At 58.0% G+C, this 17,097-nt stretch overlaps 1 protein-coding gene across 6 annotated transcripts in view; it reads left to right on the top strand.

The window, feature by feature from the left end:
• Positions 1-17,097, top strand: part of ABR (ABR activator of RhoGEF and GTPase) — a 210,958-nt gene that overhangs the window by 136,457 nt on the left and 57,404 nt on the right. For all 6 annotated transcript variants that reach the window (XM_039475784.2, XM_039475785.2, XM_039475791.2 and 3 more), the window contains 5 exons: positions 2,913-2,973; positions 8,486-8,538; positions 9,476-9,616; positions 11,845-11,966; positions 14,767-14,932. In XM_039475784.2, the coding sequence (XP_039331718.1) occupies positions 2,913-2,973; positions 8,486-8,538; positions 9,476-9,616; positions 11,845-11,966; positions 14,767-14,932 (543 nt within the window). The remainder of the gene's footprint in view (positions 1-2,912; positions 2,974-8,485; positions 8,539-9,475; positions 9,617-11,844; positions 11,967-14,766; positions 14,933-17,097) is intronic.

Here is a 17,097-nt window from a genome sequence, read left to right as displayed (position 1 = left end):
GACGTGCGGCCCCCATCTGCCACTCACATTTCTACCCAGGAGGAGGTGTGGAGGGGACAGCTGCTCTGGGTCCTTCAGGACAGAGCCCAGCTCATCCCTTTGTCCAAAAAGACGGTGGTGACACCCTACAGCACTGGGTGCTTGCGGGAACAGCACCCAGCTGCCAGTTCGGGGCGAGAGAACCTAGAACGAGGGAGAGGCTTCAGTTCTGGGGTTCTGCCCTACAGGCCCCCCCTTGGCCCTTTGTGTTCCCCGTCTCGGCTCTAATGCTGAAAGAGCTGGGGAGATGCAGGATGGCTTTCTGGAAACTTCAGGGGTGCAGGGTGATGCCCAGGTTTAGAATCCTCCAAGAGGCAGCCGGGGTGCCGGGCAGATGGAGACAGGCGGGTCAGCTTGGTGACTGTTAGGGCGCAGCTTGGAGGACGCGGATTTGCATCTGTGGCCAGAGTGGGCTTGCTGGCACTTCTCCTCTGGAATTAAATGTATCTATTGAGGCCGGCGCGGTGACTCATGCCTGTCATCCCAGCACTTGGGGAGGCCGAGGCGGGTGGGTCACCAGAGCTCAGGAGTGTGAGAGCAGCCTGACCAACATGGTGAAGCCCCATCTCTACTAAAATACAAGAATTAGCCAGGCATGGTGGCGGGTACCTGTAATCCCAGCTACTTAGGAGGCTGAGGCAGGAGAATCGTTTGAACCGGAGAGGCGGAGTTTGCAGTGAGCTGAGATCACACCACTGCACTCCAGCCTGGGCCACAGGGCAAGACTCTGTCTTTAAAAAAAAAAAAAAAAAAAAAGTGTCTCTTGAGTCCCTTGCAGAATGGGGAACCACAGGCCCTCCCCACACTGAGGACAGAGCCCACCCCTCTCACCCTGTGTGCAGAGAGAGGAGCGCTGACCAGTTTCTTCTCCCAGACCCATGGAACAGAGGAGTTACCCTCTGCCTGGGAGGATGAAGTGCGGGATGGGGAAGTCCCTCTACACGGTGTCAAGAGGCTGGAGAGGCTGGGCGAGGTGGCTCACGCCTGTAATCCCAGCACTGTGGGAGACCAAGGCGGGAGCATGGCTTGAGCCCAGGGATTCGAGACCGGCCTGGGCAACATGGCAAGACCCTGTCTCTATTAAAAATACAAATAAAAGAGGCTGGAGAAACGGTGCTTCCCCTCTCGGTTCCCAGCCCAAGCCGGGAACTACCCAACTGCCCTGGTCCATGTTCAGAGCAGCCCAGCCAGGACCACCCGAGAGCCCATGGTCCCACATGGTCCAGAGAGTGTGGCCTCAGCTCTCGGCCTGGGCTGGCTGCCTGTTGTCTGTGCATGGACAGCAGCCCCCGCCCCAGCCGTGAGCCCCTCTCAAAGGCTGCCCACCCCGGAGGGCAGAGCCGCCAGTGGCTCTCCGCCAGGTGGCTCCTCCTCCTCAGTCACTTGATGAGGCGCTTGCTTCCTGCTGGCGCTGCCACCTAATTATGGCAATTAGGCTCTTCCCTGCAGCAGGAGTGATTTCATAGCCCCGGCTTTGCTGGAGGGGGCGCGAAGAAAAATTCCCTGAATCTGGGAATCCAGGCACCAGCCAGAGACACAACCTAGAGAAGCTGAGTAACCCCCACCCTCCCTGTCCCCCAAAATATACACACACCCAAGCTCAGTCCCCGGGAGTTTTCCCTGTCTAGAAACAGCTTGAGACAGATGCAGGAAGCTCCTGCTTTCTGGGGGCTTCCTTCTCTCCAGGCTGAGCAAGTGACGTCACCTGGGCTCCTGACCTTGGCCTCGCCTTGCCCCCCATCTTCCCTCCCACGCCCCTGTTTGACGCTCTGCTTGCTTTGTCTGCCAAGTGGGGATCGCATTACAGCTCGAATTACAGGTGACACCGCCACTACACCGTCCTGTGAGCAGAAGCTGAGGCTGGAACCTCTAGAGGAGGGTGACAGAGGCCTGCAGCGGACGAGTCCTCCCTGCGTCTGTTTCCAGGACTCACTGCCTATTGCCTAGCTCGGGGTCCAGGAGGACAGGCTGTTTCTCCCCCTCACCCTCTTGGAGGACACCCAGCACAGGCCGTGGTGGTGGGTGGGGAGCGTCGGGGTGCTGGGGGCTGAGGAAGTTCCCTCTGATGGGGGTAGGATGCGTCTCTGCCCCAGGCCCGCCGTTTCGCTGCCTGCCCTGTGCAGGTGTGTGGGACCCCCTCCCTCTCTCACTGGCTGCTCACGCTCTGAAGATCGGATGGCGCTTGTCAGCTCCACCCCTGTCTGCCAACGTGTAGGATTCCTGAGTAGGGGCTCCTGGGAGGGTTTCTTGTAACCTCAGGGCTCCTTGCCAGCCCCTCTCCTCTCTGGGACCTGGAGTCCCTTCCTTCTTGCCCATGCCCCAGCTGCTGGACTCTACAAGGCTCCAGGAGCTCACAGCTATGGGTGCAGGGGATGGGGATGTCAAGGCAGAGGTCCATGGCCACGGGCTCCTTTGTCTCTGTTCTCGTTTTTTCTTTTTTTTTTTGTTTTTTGTTTTTTTGTTTTTGTTTTTTTTTTTGAGATGGCGTCTCGGTATGTTTCCCAGGCAGGAGTGCAGTGGCACGATCTCAGCTCACTGCAACCTCCGCCTCCCGGGTTCAAGCAGTTCCGCTGCCTCAGCGTCCCGAGTAGCTGGGATTACAGGCACACGCCACCACACTCAGCTAATTTTCATATTTTTAGTAGAGATGGGGTTTCACCATGTTGGCCAGGCTGGTCTCGAATTCCTGACCTCAGGTGATCCACTCGCCTCAGCCTCCCAAAGTGCTGGGATGACAGGCGTGAGCCCCGCAGCGGCCTCCATTCTCAGACTTGCACCCTGAGTTTCAGAGCTCCCCTCCCTGCCGGGCTCACAGTGGGGGCTGGGGGCGGCGTTGGCAGACCAGGCAGTGATTCCTCTCCACCTTTTGGCAGGAGCTCAAGGTGAAAGGTCCCAAGGACTCGAAGGACAGCCACACCTCGGTCACCATGGAAGGTATCTCAGGGAGGGGCCGGGTTACTGTCACCTTCCTTTGTCTGGCCGTGTGGGCGCCAGGCTGCGTGAACGCGGCGCCCTTCCCCCTCACGCGCGCCTGAGTGTGAGTGTGAGCGCGCGTGAGCGTGTGTGCGCGCATGGGAGGACTCCAGCCTCGTGCCCGGGCAGCCAGCCAGCTACAAACGTGCTCCTCTTTAGGATGCCAGCAGGCTGCTGGGTCCCTCCTTCCCTGCCCCTCCTTCCTTCCCCCTCCCTCCTCTCCTCGCCACGCGCCTCCCGCCCCTCCCCCTAGCTGGAAGAGCACTCCGAAGCGGCTGCTGGATGCTGGGGACGGTGTGGCCGCTTCAGCAAGGTGGCTGAGTGGCCAGTGGGGCTGCTGGTGGGCACCGGGGTCCTGGAGCGATGGCTGTGCGCTCCCGCTGTGCGGACAGAGGCTGCCATGGAGATTCTCCTCATTATTCGCTTCTGCTGTAACTGCACCTATGGTAACCCAGGTGCCCGCTGTGGGAGGTGGCGGACCCTCCCACCTCTGCGACTGGCTGGAGTGGGCTTGAATGTGCCGGCAAGGCCTGGGGGCCATAGGGAGGGAGGGTGGGCAGCCGGCTGGCCCTGAATCTCCCTTCGTTTTGGCCAGCATCCCGCCTAGAGTTGAAACCTGGGGGATGCTCAGGGCAGGGCTGCTTGGAGATGAAGGACCAGGCTGGCGGGTCCAGGTGCTCCTGGGGATGGGCGGGGACGGGGTGGCTAGTGTGGGAGAACTTCCCGCAGGGGCTGTTAGGGACGGACGGTGATGAGCTGTGCCTGCAGACACAGCAGCCCTGAGGCCAGGGAGAGGGTTTGTGGGGGCCAGGCGCCTTGTGGGGACAGGTGATGAGGGGTGGCGATGGTCTGGACAGGTGATGATGGTGCCAGCTGAGGGGACCAGTGCGAGCTGGAGGGAGAAGTTGGGAGTTTCTTTGTTTCTGGAGCGAGGAGCGGAGGCTGGGCGGCGGGTATTGTGCTCCCAGGCACATGCTGCGGCGGGGGGTGGCGGGCGGCGGGGACACGGAGCGGCTGTGGAAGAGGAAGGAGCCCAAAGGCTTGTTTCCAGCCTTGAGAGACTCTCGAGCTGAGGTCCGGGCACAGGACTGTGGAAGGCAGGTCGGCAGGACCAGCGGGAGGGGGTGTGGCAGGAGGCTTTGTGAAGGTCACACACATGCCACCGGTCAGCGGGACGGCCCGGGCCATCCTCCTGGTAGCCCCTGCCACTGACGGGGCAACAGGGCGTCCTGGACAGGTGCACGTTATCAGCAGGGCTGGTGGTCATAGGACGGGGAAGCCGCCCCTGGCAGGGAAGTGTCCAGGAGACCGTGGACTCTGGCCCAAGAGGCACGGCGTGCCAGGGGTGCCTGCCTGCCGGTGGCAGGGAGGGGGTGGGCTCGGGTGGCTCCCAGGCCCGCTGCTCTCGGTCCGAGTCTGTGGGAGCGGCGGGCGGCTCGTTCTAGGACCTTCCTCTTCCTTCCCACCAGGTGCTTGGGCTCTGCGCCCTCCTCAGTCACCCTGCTTTCCTGTCTCCCTGGTAACCCGGAGCTCCTTGGAGCTGAAGGGAGGGGGGGTGGCAGCTTGCTGGAGGAGGGGCTGTCCGTCTCCTGGGCTCTTTCCCAGGCGGCTGCGCTGGACGGGCCGCGTGGCACCATCACCCCCTGACCCTCTCAGGATCCTTGTGATGGAAGCAGCCTCCGAGGTGGCCTCTCACCTGCGACTCAGCAGGACGGCCCCGGGAACCCCGTCCTCACTTGAAATTGGCCTGGTCAGAGGGGAAATGGTCTTTTTGGTCTGGCCTAGGACTTGGTCAGGTCTCAACTCTGCCTTCCTGAAAAAGAAATGTGCCCTGCTCGGCTTCCTCTCCCTTCCCCAAAAGGAAGCTTCGACTTGGTGAGCCAGACCCGGACCTGGAGTTCACGCTGCTCTGGCCTCTGTGATTCTGCCTTTGAGGTCAGCTTCACAGTGGTAATGAGGACTGAAAGGGCCAGCTCGTGAGGATGGGGCTCACCCCATCCTGGTCACTCTTTCCAAGAACCCTCCTGTGGCTCATTGAGATTTTCCAGGGGCTGCCCTCCCCTGAGGAGGGGGCAGTCAACACGAGGAGCGGAGTGTGGGTGGGTCTACATTCAAAGCCCAGTTCCCTCCACCTGTAGCTCAGGACGGTGAGCGAGCCGAACACCCCCCGACCTCAGTTGCCTTGTCTGTAAAGTGGGGCCAGTGAGAATTGCTTCCCTTTTTAATCACAGGAAATAATGCAAGCAAAGCTGTTCCCTCAGAATCCTTGGGCACAGAGCGAGTACCCAGCCAACCACAGAGAGACCAGCTTGCTGCCCAAGTCAGGGAAGAGTGGGGAGAGTGGGTGAGGTGGGCAGGAAGCAGGGCAGTCTGCCGGAGCTTGGGACGCAGGAAGGCCAGAGTGAGCGCCTCATCCTGCCTTCTTGTGGGGCGTGGGGAGCACCAACATCAGGGCCGCCCTCGTTCCCCGTTCCCTCCCAATGTGACGTCGTCCCGGTGCCCTTTCCCGGAGCACCTGTCCCCCAGCCGCCCTCCCGGGCTCATTCTGCAGCCCTGCTCAGGTGGACTCTGACCATCTGAAACCCAACCTGCCCTGTGTGCCTCTGAGCTTCGTCAGAAACCTCTTCCTCCTGGGACCCGCCAGAGGGCTGCAGGAGCCGTAATGTGGTATCAGCTTTCCCTGGGGCCGCAGCTCCGGGCCCCACCCCAGCAGGTATCTGCTGAGCTCATGCTTTCTTGGGGTCCCTGGGGCTCTAGAGTGTGAATTTTTGCCCTGAAGATGGGCTGAGCCACAGGTGGGTTCCTTAAGCAGCCTCAGAAATGGATCCCACCTGAGCTGGGAACTGGGCTGTACCTTCAGCGCCCCAGGATAGCCCAAGACTGGTCTCGTTAATTCAAGCTTCCGTGGTGCATGGAGCGTCTCTGGAAATTGCTAGATACGCAAGGGCTACAGGTTTGTTACATGAAATGTATTTACGTAACCAGGGGTTGGCCGAGTTTGATGGCTCCTGCTGGTAATCCCAGCATTTGGCAGACCGAGGCAGGAGGATTGCTTGAGGCCAGGAGTTCGAGACCAGCTTGAGCAACATAGTGAGACCTTGTTTCTATGTTTACTTATTTATTTATTTATTTTGAGACAGAATCTCGCTCTGTCATCCAGGCTGGAGTGCAGTGGCGTGATCTCAGCTCACTGCAACCTCCACCTCCCGGATTTAAGAGATTCCCCTGCCTCAGCCTCCCGAGTAGCTGGCATTACAGGCACCTGCACACCTGGCTAGTTTTTGTATTTTTAATAGAGAGGGGTTTCACCTTGTTGGCCAAGCTGGTCTCGAACTCCTGACCTCAAGTGATCCACCCCCGCCTTCAGCCTCCCAGAGTGCTGGGATGACAGGCAGGAGCCACCGCATCTGGCCCCTTGTCTCCATATTTAAAAAAAAAAATTAAATACATACATAAACCATAAAGCAGTGGTTTTCAGTCATTATCTTACATTTGAATCAGTAAAGAAGCTTTTTAAAAATGCTGAATGCCCATGCAGTCTTGCGGAGATGTGGGTTTAGTTGGCGGGGCTGGGGGCAGGCATCTGGGTCTTTTCACAGCCACACCCCGTCCCAGTGATGTTGACGGGCAGTGGAGCTAGGCCTGCAGATAAGGCTGGTGGCCCTGCTGGGGCTGCATCTTCCTGGCAGCGGGCATACTGCTCCTGAAGCGTCTGCGTGGCTGCACAGCGCGGGGTATTCCTATCTGCAGCTTTGAAGAACCCTTGGGTTTGGGGCCCAGCTTGGGCATGGGTGCTGGCGCTGGGATCTGTCACAGCGGGTCCTATGGGACAGCCAGTCGGGGAATCCTTCCCAGGGACCATCCTGCCTCTCACTGCTCCCGTGGCCAGGGGCCAAGGTGGTGACCCCAGGGACAGAGCGCCCAGGTGCAGGATGGAAAGCTGAGCCTCCGTTTTGGGAGCGGACGCAGCTGCGAGCGGGAAGGGCATTGGGAAGTGTCGGTCTGGCAGCTGCCACCTCCGCCTGTCCCTGCTGCTTCCCCGCCCTCCGCACTGGGCCGCTTGACATGTGGGTTGTGGAGGCTGCAGCTCTCGGGGGCTGGCTGGCCTCGCCTGCGTTCCCCCAGCCTCTGTGCGGCCGTCCTGTGCAAGGCCTGGCCTGAGCTGCTTCAGGAAACCTTTGCCCCTCAGGCTGCCATGTGTTTGAGAGCAGAGACTTTTTTTTTTTTTTTTTTTGAGACAGAGTTTCACTCTTTTCACTTAGGCTGGAGTGCAGTGGTGCAATCTCGGCTCACTGCAGCCTCCGCCTCCCGGGTTCAAGTGATTCTCCTGCCTCAGCCTCCAGAGTAGCTGGGATTACAGGCACATGCCACTATGCCCGGCTAATTTTTCTATTTTTAGTAGAGACGGGGTTTCACCGTGTTGGCCAGGCTGGTCTTGGAGAGCAGAGCCTCTCTGTGGAGATCAAGCCAGGCTCCCTGGCCTCCAACCTATCCTGGGCTTGCTGTCTGGGGTTTGAGGATGTGGGGAAGAGTCTTCCTCTGAGAGATGAGGCCTGTCCTATGGGTTACAGCGAAGCTCGCCAATCCTAGCTAGCTGTGCCGGGCCATCAGCTGCAGAGGCTGAGGCTGATAAGGGTGCTGCCTCTCCTGAAAACGCAGCATTTCTCCTTCCCCCATTCTGGGGTCCTGGGGATGGCCAGTGTGCTGGAGTCTTCAGGGCGCAGCTGGGTGGAGCTGTGTGATTCGGGCTGGGGTGCTGGGGCCCGTCTGCCTTGAGCCAGGTGAGGCCAGGACCGGCTTGGGGCCGGCTGGAGGAAGCATCGCCTGACGGGAGGGGATCCCGGGCTGCCGGGGCTGTGCATCACCTGTGTCTGCTGCGTAGTCTGCCCTGGGAGGGAGAGCCGGGGTGGAGGCTGCCGTGGGCCCCCTGTGCCATCCCTTGGGTGGGTGTTCCTGGGGGTGTGTGCTGGTGGGGGTGAAGCTGGCCCACTGTGCTGTCCCTCGGATGGGTGTTCCCAGGGGGGGCATGTGGGTGGGGGTGAAGCTGGCCCACTGTGCTGTCCCTCGGGTGGGTGTCCCCGGGGGGGGCATGCGGGTGGGGGTGAAGCTGGCCCACTGTGCTGTCCCTCGGGTGGGTGTTCATGGGGGGTGTGAAGGTGGGGGTGAAGCTGGCCCACTGAGCCGTCCCTTGGGTGGGTGTTCACGGGGGGTGTGAGGGTGGGGGTGAAGCTGGCCCACTGTGCTGTCCCTCAGGTGGGTGTTCACAGGGGGCATGTGAGTGGGGGTGAAGCTGGCCCACTGTGCCGTTCCTTGGGTGGGTGTTCCCAAGGGGGCATGCATGTGGGGGTGAAGCTGGCCCACTGTGCCGTCCCTCAGGTGGGTGTTCCGGGGGGGGCCTGAGGGTGGGGGGCGAAGCTGGCCTCTGAGGCGCTAGGTTGCCCTTGTCCACCGTCTTCCTCCCGCCTCCCCACAGCTCTGCTCTACAAGCCCATTGACCGTGTCACCCGGAGCACCCTCGTCCTACATGTGAGTGTCAAGCCCCCAAGTGGCCAGAGAGCATAGGAGCTCCTCGGGATACTGAGCCGGGTCAGAGGGTGCCAGAGTGTCTGAGAACAGCCCAAGAGGGGAATTGGGGTTCCCAGGGCCCGAGGATGCCCGCCTGGCCCTTGGTCACCATGTCAGCAGGCCAGGGCCTCAGTACAGCTTGGCCACTAAGCTGGACACTGGGTCTGGTGCTCCCCAGAAGGCAGGCACTTCCTGCTCCCCACCTGCTGCCTCCTGGTCTCCAGGAGGAGACCACTGCAGGATGGGCACAGAGGCCTCTCCCCCAGCTGCTCAGCGGGATGAGCCTCCACCTGGTGTCCCCACTAGGGAAAGAATAGTGACAGCAGCAGGGAAAAATGGAGGCAGCCAGGGCCCTCGTCCCTCACCCCTCACCCCTCACCCCTCACCCCTCACCCCTCACCCTTCACCCCTCACCCCTCACCCTTCACCCTCACCCCTGCTGCACTGGCTCTGATTTTTTTTTTTTTTTTTTTTTTTTTGAGATGGAATCTTGCTCTGTCACCCAGGCTGGAGTGCAGTAGCGCGATCTCGGCTCACTGCAACCTCTGCCTCCTGGGTTCAAGCGATTCTCCTGCCTCAGCCTCCCCAGTAGCTGGGATCACATGCGCCTACCACCACTCCTGGCTAGTTTTTGTATTTTTAGTAGAGACGGGGTTTCGCCATGCTGGTCGGGCTGGCCTCGAACTCCCGACCTCAGGTGATGTGCCCGCCTCAGCCTCCCAGAGCACTGGGATTACAGGTGTGAGCCACTGCACCCAGCCTGCCTTTGATTTGTAGTTCAGATTTTGCAGGAATTCAGTGGGTCCCTTAGTGTCTGCCCTCTGAATTCTTTTGGTGAGGACTGAGGACCCCCGTGGCTTCCCCTCGAGCCCCTCAGCCCACGGCCCGCCCTCCACAGGATCTACTGAAGCACACGCCCGTGGACCACCCCGACTACCCGCTGCTGCAGGATGCCCTTCGCATCTCCCAGAACTTCCTGTCCAGCATCAATGAGGACATCGACCCCCGCCGGACTGCAGTCACCACCCCCAAGGGGGAGGTGAGCCCAGGGCCCAGCACGACCCCGCACCCAGGCTGAGAAGTAGGGTCGGCCAGACCCCATGTCCCCTTCTCTCATGCACAGGCAGTGCTGTGTGCCCCGGCCTCTCCAGACCATTCTCCATCCCCAGCCAAGGAGAGGCCCTCAGTCCTCGGTCACCCTGATGACCTGCGGCATCCCCGGGCCTAGGCCGAGAGCTTTAAATCCAGTGTCTCATGAATCCTCACAATAATCGAGTGGCTCACGCCTATCTTCCCACCACTTTGGGAGGCCAAGCTGGGAGGATCACTTGAAGTCAGGAGTTCTCGAGACCAGCTTGGCCAACACAGTGAAGCCCAGTCTCTACTAAAAATACAAAAATCAGCCGGGCATGGTGGCAGGTGCCTGTAGTCCCAGCTACTCTGGAGGCTGATGTGGGAGAATCACTTGAATGAGGGAGGCAGAGAATTCAGTGAGCCCAGATCACGCCGCTGCACTCCAGCCTTGGTGACAGAGTGAGACTCTGTCTCAAAAACAATAATAATCCAGTGAGCCAGAAGAGGTCACTGAGGCTGGACAGTCCCCAGGTCTGCCGCAGGCGTCTGAGCTGGATTGTTCACCTGGGCTGTCTGGACGCCTGTGCGTTCTGCCCCACACCGGGGAAGCTGGCCTCTGGCCTCGTGCTCCTTGAATGCGGACACCTGCCTCTGGCCAGTGTGGGACTGTCGGGGTCCCGGGGAAGCTGAGGGGGCAGGAGCTTGCAGCTGCTTCAGCGCGGCCTGCACAGGCGGCAGCTCGGGGAAGCCTGCAGCAGGAGAGGCTGTTGGGACGTCCAGTGGGCACCTGGATGGGGGGCAGCCGTTCCCTGGGGCCCTTTGCGGTGGAAGAGCCAGGGCAGCCCAGCGAGGGGAGAACAAGGAAGCCTGAGGGGCACAGTTGCCTCGTGGGTCAGCAGCTGGACCCACACAAAACACCTTCTCAGGGGAGGTCATGAGGTGACCCTGGGGAGCAAGGCTGACTGTGTTTTCGCTCCTCTGGTCTGTTTACGAGCCCCCAGGGTCTCCTGGGGGGAGAGTGGTGAGGGGCAGTCCTGGGGAGTGTCCACTGGGCAGAGAGAGCCGATTCTGAGTGGTTCCTGGTGCTGGCATGCAGCGTCAGGGGAGACCCTCGCCTGTTTCACTCCGGGGCATCTGAAAAATCTCCAGGGCTTTTCGAACCCTCAGCTTTCACTCGTCTGTTTTTTGGTTTTTGGTTTTTTTTGAGACTGAGTCTCACTCCGTGGCCCGGGCTGGAGTGCCGTGGTGTGGTCTCGGTTCACTGCAGCCTCCACCTTGTCTCAGCCTCCCGAGTAGCTGGGATCACAGGTACCCACCACCACGCCCAGCTAATTTTTGTATTTTAGTAGAGATGGGGTTTCACTCTGTTGGCCAGGCTGGTCTTGAACTCCTAGCTCAAGTAATCCACTCACCTCAGCCTCCCTAAGTGCTGGGATAACAGGTGTGAGCCACTGCGCCCGGCCTCAGGCAGCTTAATTATATACTTTCAATACACTCACCTGCGTATCACAGCAGGTGTAAGTCATACCCAGTATCACACACACAGGAGCGGCTGGGATGGATGGTGACGGCCCCCAGCTCTGAGCAGGTGGGAGGGAACTCTGGGGGAACCAGAGCCAGGTCAGAGGGGGCTGCAGATCCCCTCTGGACACTGTTGCAGCCCCAGGGAGGACGGCCCAGGTCTCCCATCCCCGGGGGCTGGAGAAACCACGGAGAGGCCTGAGCGGGTCTCGGATCACGGTGGTTCCGGGACTAGATGAAGTCTGTGGCTTGGTCGGGAGGGGTTGCAGGTGAGCGTGTTAGTGCCCCGGGTGGAGGAACCGGGTGGTCCTGGGCAGGGGCGCAGGGGGTGGCCATGGAGAGCCCCACACTGTGCACACTTGCTGTGATGTTTTCCACGCACCACCTCTGTGAGTCGCCTTTGGGGAGACATCATTGTGCCCACTGTACAGAAGGTAAATCTGAGGTACAGAGAGGTCAGGGAGCCCAGCGAGATCCCAGCTGAGAAACCTGCCTGGATCCAAGCCCACGTCCGCGGGACTCCAGAGGCAGTGCTTTCGCCACCTTTGTTACGGGGTTGCAGGCCATACCGCCCCCTGGTTCAGCCCTCCCTGGCTGCCTGTGCCTTCGCGTGCAGGCTCGGCCCCCGTCCTGCTCCCCTCTGAGCAGCTGGGGGTCTTCCCTCTCCCTCAGACACGGCAGCTGGTGAAGGATGGCTTCCTGGTGGAAGTGTCGGAGAGCTCCCGGAAGCTGCGGCATGTGTTCCTCTTCACGGATGTCCTACTGTGTGCCAAGCTGAAGAAGACCTCTGCGGGGTGAGTGTGCAGGAGTCCAGGGGCATGGGGCAGGGGCAGTGGGACCAGACACTACCCCCCGATGCAGGCTTCGGCTACCTTGTGGGTTTTTCTTTTGAGTCAGAGTCTTGCTCTGTTGCCCAGGCTGGAGTGCAGTGGTGCATGCGATCTCCGCTCACCGCAACCTCTGCTTCTCGAGTTCAAGTGATTCTCCTGCCCCAGCCTCCCGAGCAGCTGGGGTTACAGGTGCCCACCACCACACCCAGCTAATTTTTCTATTTTTAGTAGAGACAGGGTTTCACCATGTTGGCCAGGCTGGTCTTGATCTCTTGACCTCAGGTGATCCTTCTGCCTCAGCCTCTCAAAGTGCTGGGATTACAGGCATGAGCCATCACACCCAGCCAGCTTTTCCTTTTTTTTTTTTTTTAGACAAAGTCTTACTCTGTCGCCCAGGCTGGAGTGCAGTGGTGCAATCTCAGCTCACCACGACCTCCGCCTCCCAGGTCCAAGTGATTCTCCTGCCTCAGCCTCCCAAGTAGCTAGGACCACAGGCACGTGCCACCACACCCCGCTAATTTTTTGTACTTTTAGTAGAGGCGGGGTTTCACAGTGTTACCAGGATGGTCTGGATCTCCTGACCTCATGATCCACCCACCTCAGCCTCCCAAGGTGCTGGAATTACAGACGTGAGCCACTGCACCCGGCTGCTTTTTCCTTTTAAAAAAAAAAAATCTATGGGCTGGGCGCAGTGGCTCACGCCTATAATCCCAGCACTTTGGGAGGCCGAGGCAGGCAGATCACAAGGTCAAGAGATGAAGACCATCCTGGCTAACGCAGTGAAACCCCGTCTCTACTAAAAATACAAAAATTAGCTGGACGTTGTGATGTGCACCTGTGGTCCCAGCTACTCAGGAGGCTGAGGCAGGAGAATTGCTTGAACCTGGGAGGCGGAGGTTGCGGTGAGCCGAGATCACTACACTGCACTCCAGCCTGGTACCCATCAACGGAGCGAGACTCTGTCTCAAAAAAAAAAAAAATCTGTGAATTAATTTAATCTCACTACATAGCCCTTTTTTTCCTGAGAATAAGGCATGTTTTTAATTACGACGATAATATAAGGACATTAGAGGAAACGCCGTCACCACTGAAGCATAAGCATCAGTCTCCTGCCGAGACGCTTCCTTCCCTGTGTTTCAATGTTCTCCCGTTCCTGCGCAGCCGTCGTCAGAGCGAATGCCCGGCTGGGGCCTCTGCCGCTCTGTTTTGCATTTTCCCTGTTGCTGCCTCGTCCTCGTCATCATCATCTTGCTTCCCTCACGACGTTAGCGGTGGATGTGCCATTACTTAAGCCTTCTCCTTGTATTAGACCTCTCCGAGTTCTTGCTGACTGCAGCACTGAATATTCATCCCAGCTCCTGCTACTGTTATCAAGGGTTTAGGCCATGCCAGGTGCCGTGACAGATGCTTTGAATGCATTATTTCTAGTCCTCCCAGCAGCTCCGCTAAGGAGTGACTGTTGCTCCCTTGTCATGGGTGAGAGAGAGGCATCGGAGAAGGTAGATGAGCTGCCCGTGGTTGCCCAGCTGGAGGCACAGGTGGAATCAGAGCCCCACAGAATGTGAAAGCGGCCTGGTGCCTCCATCTCTGTACTCGGGAACATAGGTCTGCACTGTGCCCTGAGCAGAGAGGCTCATTCAGTTCTACTCACACACTCTTGCACATTTCCTGATCACCTTCAGTGTGCCAAGCACACCCCTTCTCACCGCTGAGAAGTGGCGGTCCGCATCCAAACCCATGTCTGTGCGACTCCAAAGCCAGTGTGCTCGCCACCAGGCTATCTTTCCTCTGCCTTCAGCCCCCCCGGCTGGCTGTGCCTCTGAGTACTGCACAGGTTCAGCAAGCCAGGAGCCCACCACAGCACTCAAGGGTCAGAATGAGAAGTGCAAATCTAAGTCCTAGGGGAAGGATCGATCATTATGAACTTCAGTAAAGGGCAAGGCTGGTCGGGTGCAGTGGCTCATGCCTGTAATCCCAGCACTTTGGGAGGCCGAGGTGGGTGGGTCACCTGAGGTCAGGAGTTTGAGACCAGCCTGGCCAACATGGTGAAACCCTGTCTCTACTGAAATTACAAAAATTAGCTGGGCATGGTGGCATGCGCCTGTAATCCTAGCTACTTGTGGGGCTGAGCCAGGAGAATCACTTGAACCCTGGAGGTAGAGGTTGCAGTGAGTGGAGATCATGCCATTGCATTCCAGTCTGGACAATGAGCAAAACTCCATCTCACTAAGTAAAATAATAATAATAATAATAAAGAGCCTGACTCTCTGAACTCGGTCATGTTTGAGATAGTTCTAAGGCACAGATGGTGATAATAAGCACACACACCTCTGCCTGTCATCCTTTGCCATGGCAGACATTACTAATCAATCAACTATGGCAGACATTCCTAATTTGGGCACGCTTTCTTGCTAGACTTGGATGTGGCTTGTAATCCTTCATCCAGTGTAGACCCATGTGACCTCCCTTGATAAGAGTTGGCATTCTGAATAACACCTGTATTCCAGCGCTAGCCTGAAGGATAATGAACGTGGATAGTCTAGAAGGGAAGGAGGGTGTGGAATGGGGTAGGAATCTGTGAACCCGGCTGAGGGGGCTTTGCTCTTGATACCCCAGTGATCTGGGGCGTTTGACAGCATGAGTCATCTGGGCCAGCAGCCTGGGAAGGTGGGCGGGCGTCAGTGTGTGTGTGGTTCCAGACCTAGGGCTTCGGCTGGAAGAACCCTCCCACTTTGGCTCACATCTCCCTCCGGCTCGCTTGCAGGAAGCACCAGCAGTATGACTGTAAGTGGTACATCCCCCTGGCCGACCTGGTGTTTCCGTCCCCCGAGGAGTCTGAGGCCAGCCCCCAGGTGCAGCCCTTCCCAGACCATGAGCTGGAGGACATGAAGATGAAGATCTCTACCCTCAAGAGTGAAATTCAGAAGGAGGTGAGCAGCACTTGGCCTCCGAGCCAGGGACGCTTTGAGGCAGGGGTGCCGGGGGAAGTGGAGGCGGGAAGTTATCAGCTTTGAGAGTTTGAGAGGGAGCCCTTGAGTGTGTACTTACTAAGGGAAAGGTCCTGAATGCAGTAGCTCTGAGCAGATAGAGGAGGTCAGTGCTCAGGGTTTCATGGGGGCTGATTGTGGCAGGTGTCCTGGAAAGCAGCTCAGGTCGAACAGGACAGAAAGAGGAAGCAAGCGGCCGGGCGCGGTGCCTCCCGCCTGTGATCCCAGCGCTTTGGGAGGCTGAGGCGGGTGGATCACCTGAGACCAGGAGTTTGAGACCCGCCTGACCAACATGGCAAAACCCTGTCTCCTAAAGTACAAAAATAAGCCGGGCATGGTGGCATGCACCTATAATCCCAGCTACCCTGGAGGCTGAGGCAGGAGAGTTGCTTGAACCTGGGAGGCGGAGGTTGCAGTGAGCTGAGATCATGCCATTACACTCCAGCCTGGACAACACAGTGAGACTCTGTCTAAGAAAAAAGTGGGGGAGGGAGAAGCAAGAGAAGAAAAAGCGGCTTTTGTAAGGAAAAGCAGGAGCTGTGTAAGGAAAAGGAGCTGGGAAGACGCTCAGAAACAGACGGATCAAGTAGGCAAATAAGGAGAGAGAGACCCTGAATGCCACAGTTAACATGCTTGACCTAAAAATGCAAGGAGGCTTGTGCCCTGACAGAAAACTCTGATTCTTGTCACACATGTGTGGAACATTCACATTTATCCTATAATAGGCCACCAAAGAAATCCCAAAAGTTTTCAAAAAGTTGATAGCATGCAAGTCACGTTCACAGACAAAGTGGAGTGAAATTAGAAACGAACAAGGACATTGGTTAGCCCAAGCGTGACGGCTCACACCTGTCATCCCTGCACTTTCGGAGGCCGGGGGGCGAGGCGGGGTGGTGGATCACCTGAGGTCAAGAGTTTGAGACCAGCCTGGCCAACATGGTGAAACCCCATCTCTACTAAAAATACAAAGTTAGCTGGTCATGGTAGCAGGTGCCTGTAATCCCAGCTACTCAGGAGACTTGAGACAGGAGAATTCCTTGAACCCAGGAGGCAGAGGCCACGGTAAGCTGAGATCGTGCTGCTGCACTCCAGAGCCTGGACAACAAAGTAAGACTCTGTCTCCAAAACCAAAAAGAGAATATTGGTTAGCCATGTGTTTGGAAGTTCAAACTGACAAGGTAATGAGGAAATCAAAATGGGAACTACAACCTGTTTAGACCTGCCTGAGAATGATCGTCCTACATACCAGTACCGCTGGATGCAGCCAAAGCGCTGTTGAGAGGAAAATGCATAGCCTTCGATTCCTGTATTCAGAAACAGTGCTAGAGGAAGGCATCACCAGAGGAGCCTTCCCAGGGCGCTGAAGGGACGGCCTGGAGTGGCTTGGTCCGCTTGGTCTCTTCCTCACCTCTCAGGTTCAGCTTAGGCCTCACCTCCGTGGAAGCTTTTCTGACACCCTCCCCGACCACAGCGTGGGCTGGGTGCCCTGTCCGCAGATCCTGATGTTCACCTGTGGCTTTGCTTTGATGCTGCTGAATTATAGTTGCATCGTCAGCCTCATCTCTTCCCCACTAGAATTTGAACTTCAGTGAGGGGGGTATTTTCTTTTATGTTCCTAATACTTGACACATAAAAAGTAGGTACTAAGGGCCCAGCACAGTGGCTGACACCTGTAATCCTAGCACTTTGGGAGGCAAAGGCAGGTGGATCATGAGGTCAGGAGGTCAACACCAGCCTGACCAACATGGTGAAGCCTGTCTCTACTAAAAATACAAAAATTAGCCGGGCGTGGTGGCGTACACACGCACACCTGTAATCCCACCTACTAAGGAGGCCGAGGTAGGAGAATTGCTTAAAACCTAGGAGGCGGAGGTTGCAGTGAGCCAAGATGGCACCATTGCACTCTAGCCTGGGCAACAGAGTGAGTGAGACTCCTCCTGGGAAAAAAAAAAAAAGGTACTCAGTAAATGGTTATTGAAGAAAACGTGACCAGATGGTCTCTGTAAGGGTTCTTTCAACCCAAGGGCCTCTCTTTGAACTGGGAAAAGGAAGAGCCCTGTTACAGCCCCAGGGGGTTGAGGGCAGGGGGATGCCCTACGGCAGAGAGT

The sequence above is a fragment of the Saimiri boliviensis genome, chromosome 17 (genome assembly GCF_048565385.1).
Source record: "Saimiri boliviensis isolate mSaiBol1 chromosome 17, mSaiBol1.pri, whole genome shotgun sequence".
NCBI lineage: Eukaryota > Metazoa > Chordata > Mammalia > Primates > Cebidae > Saimiri > Saimiri boliviensis.
This window is presented reverse-complemented; position numbering and strand designations above follow the sequence as displayed.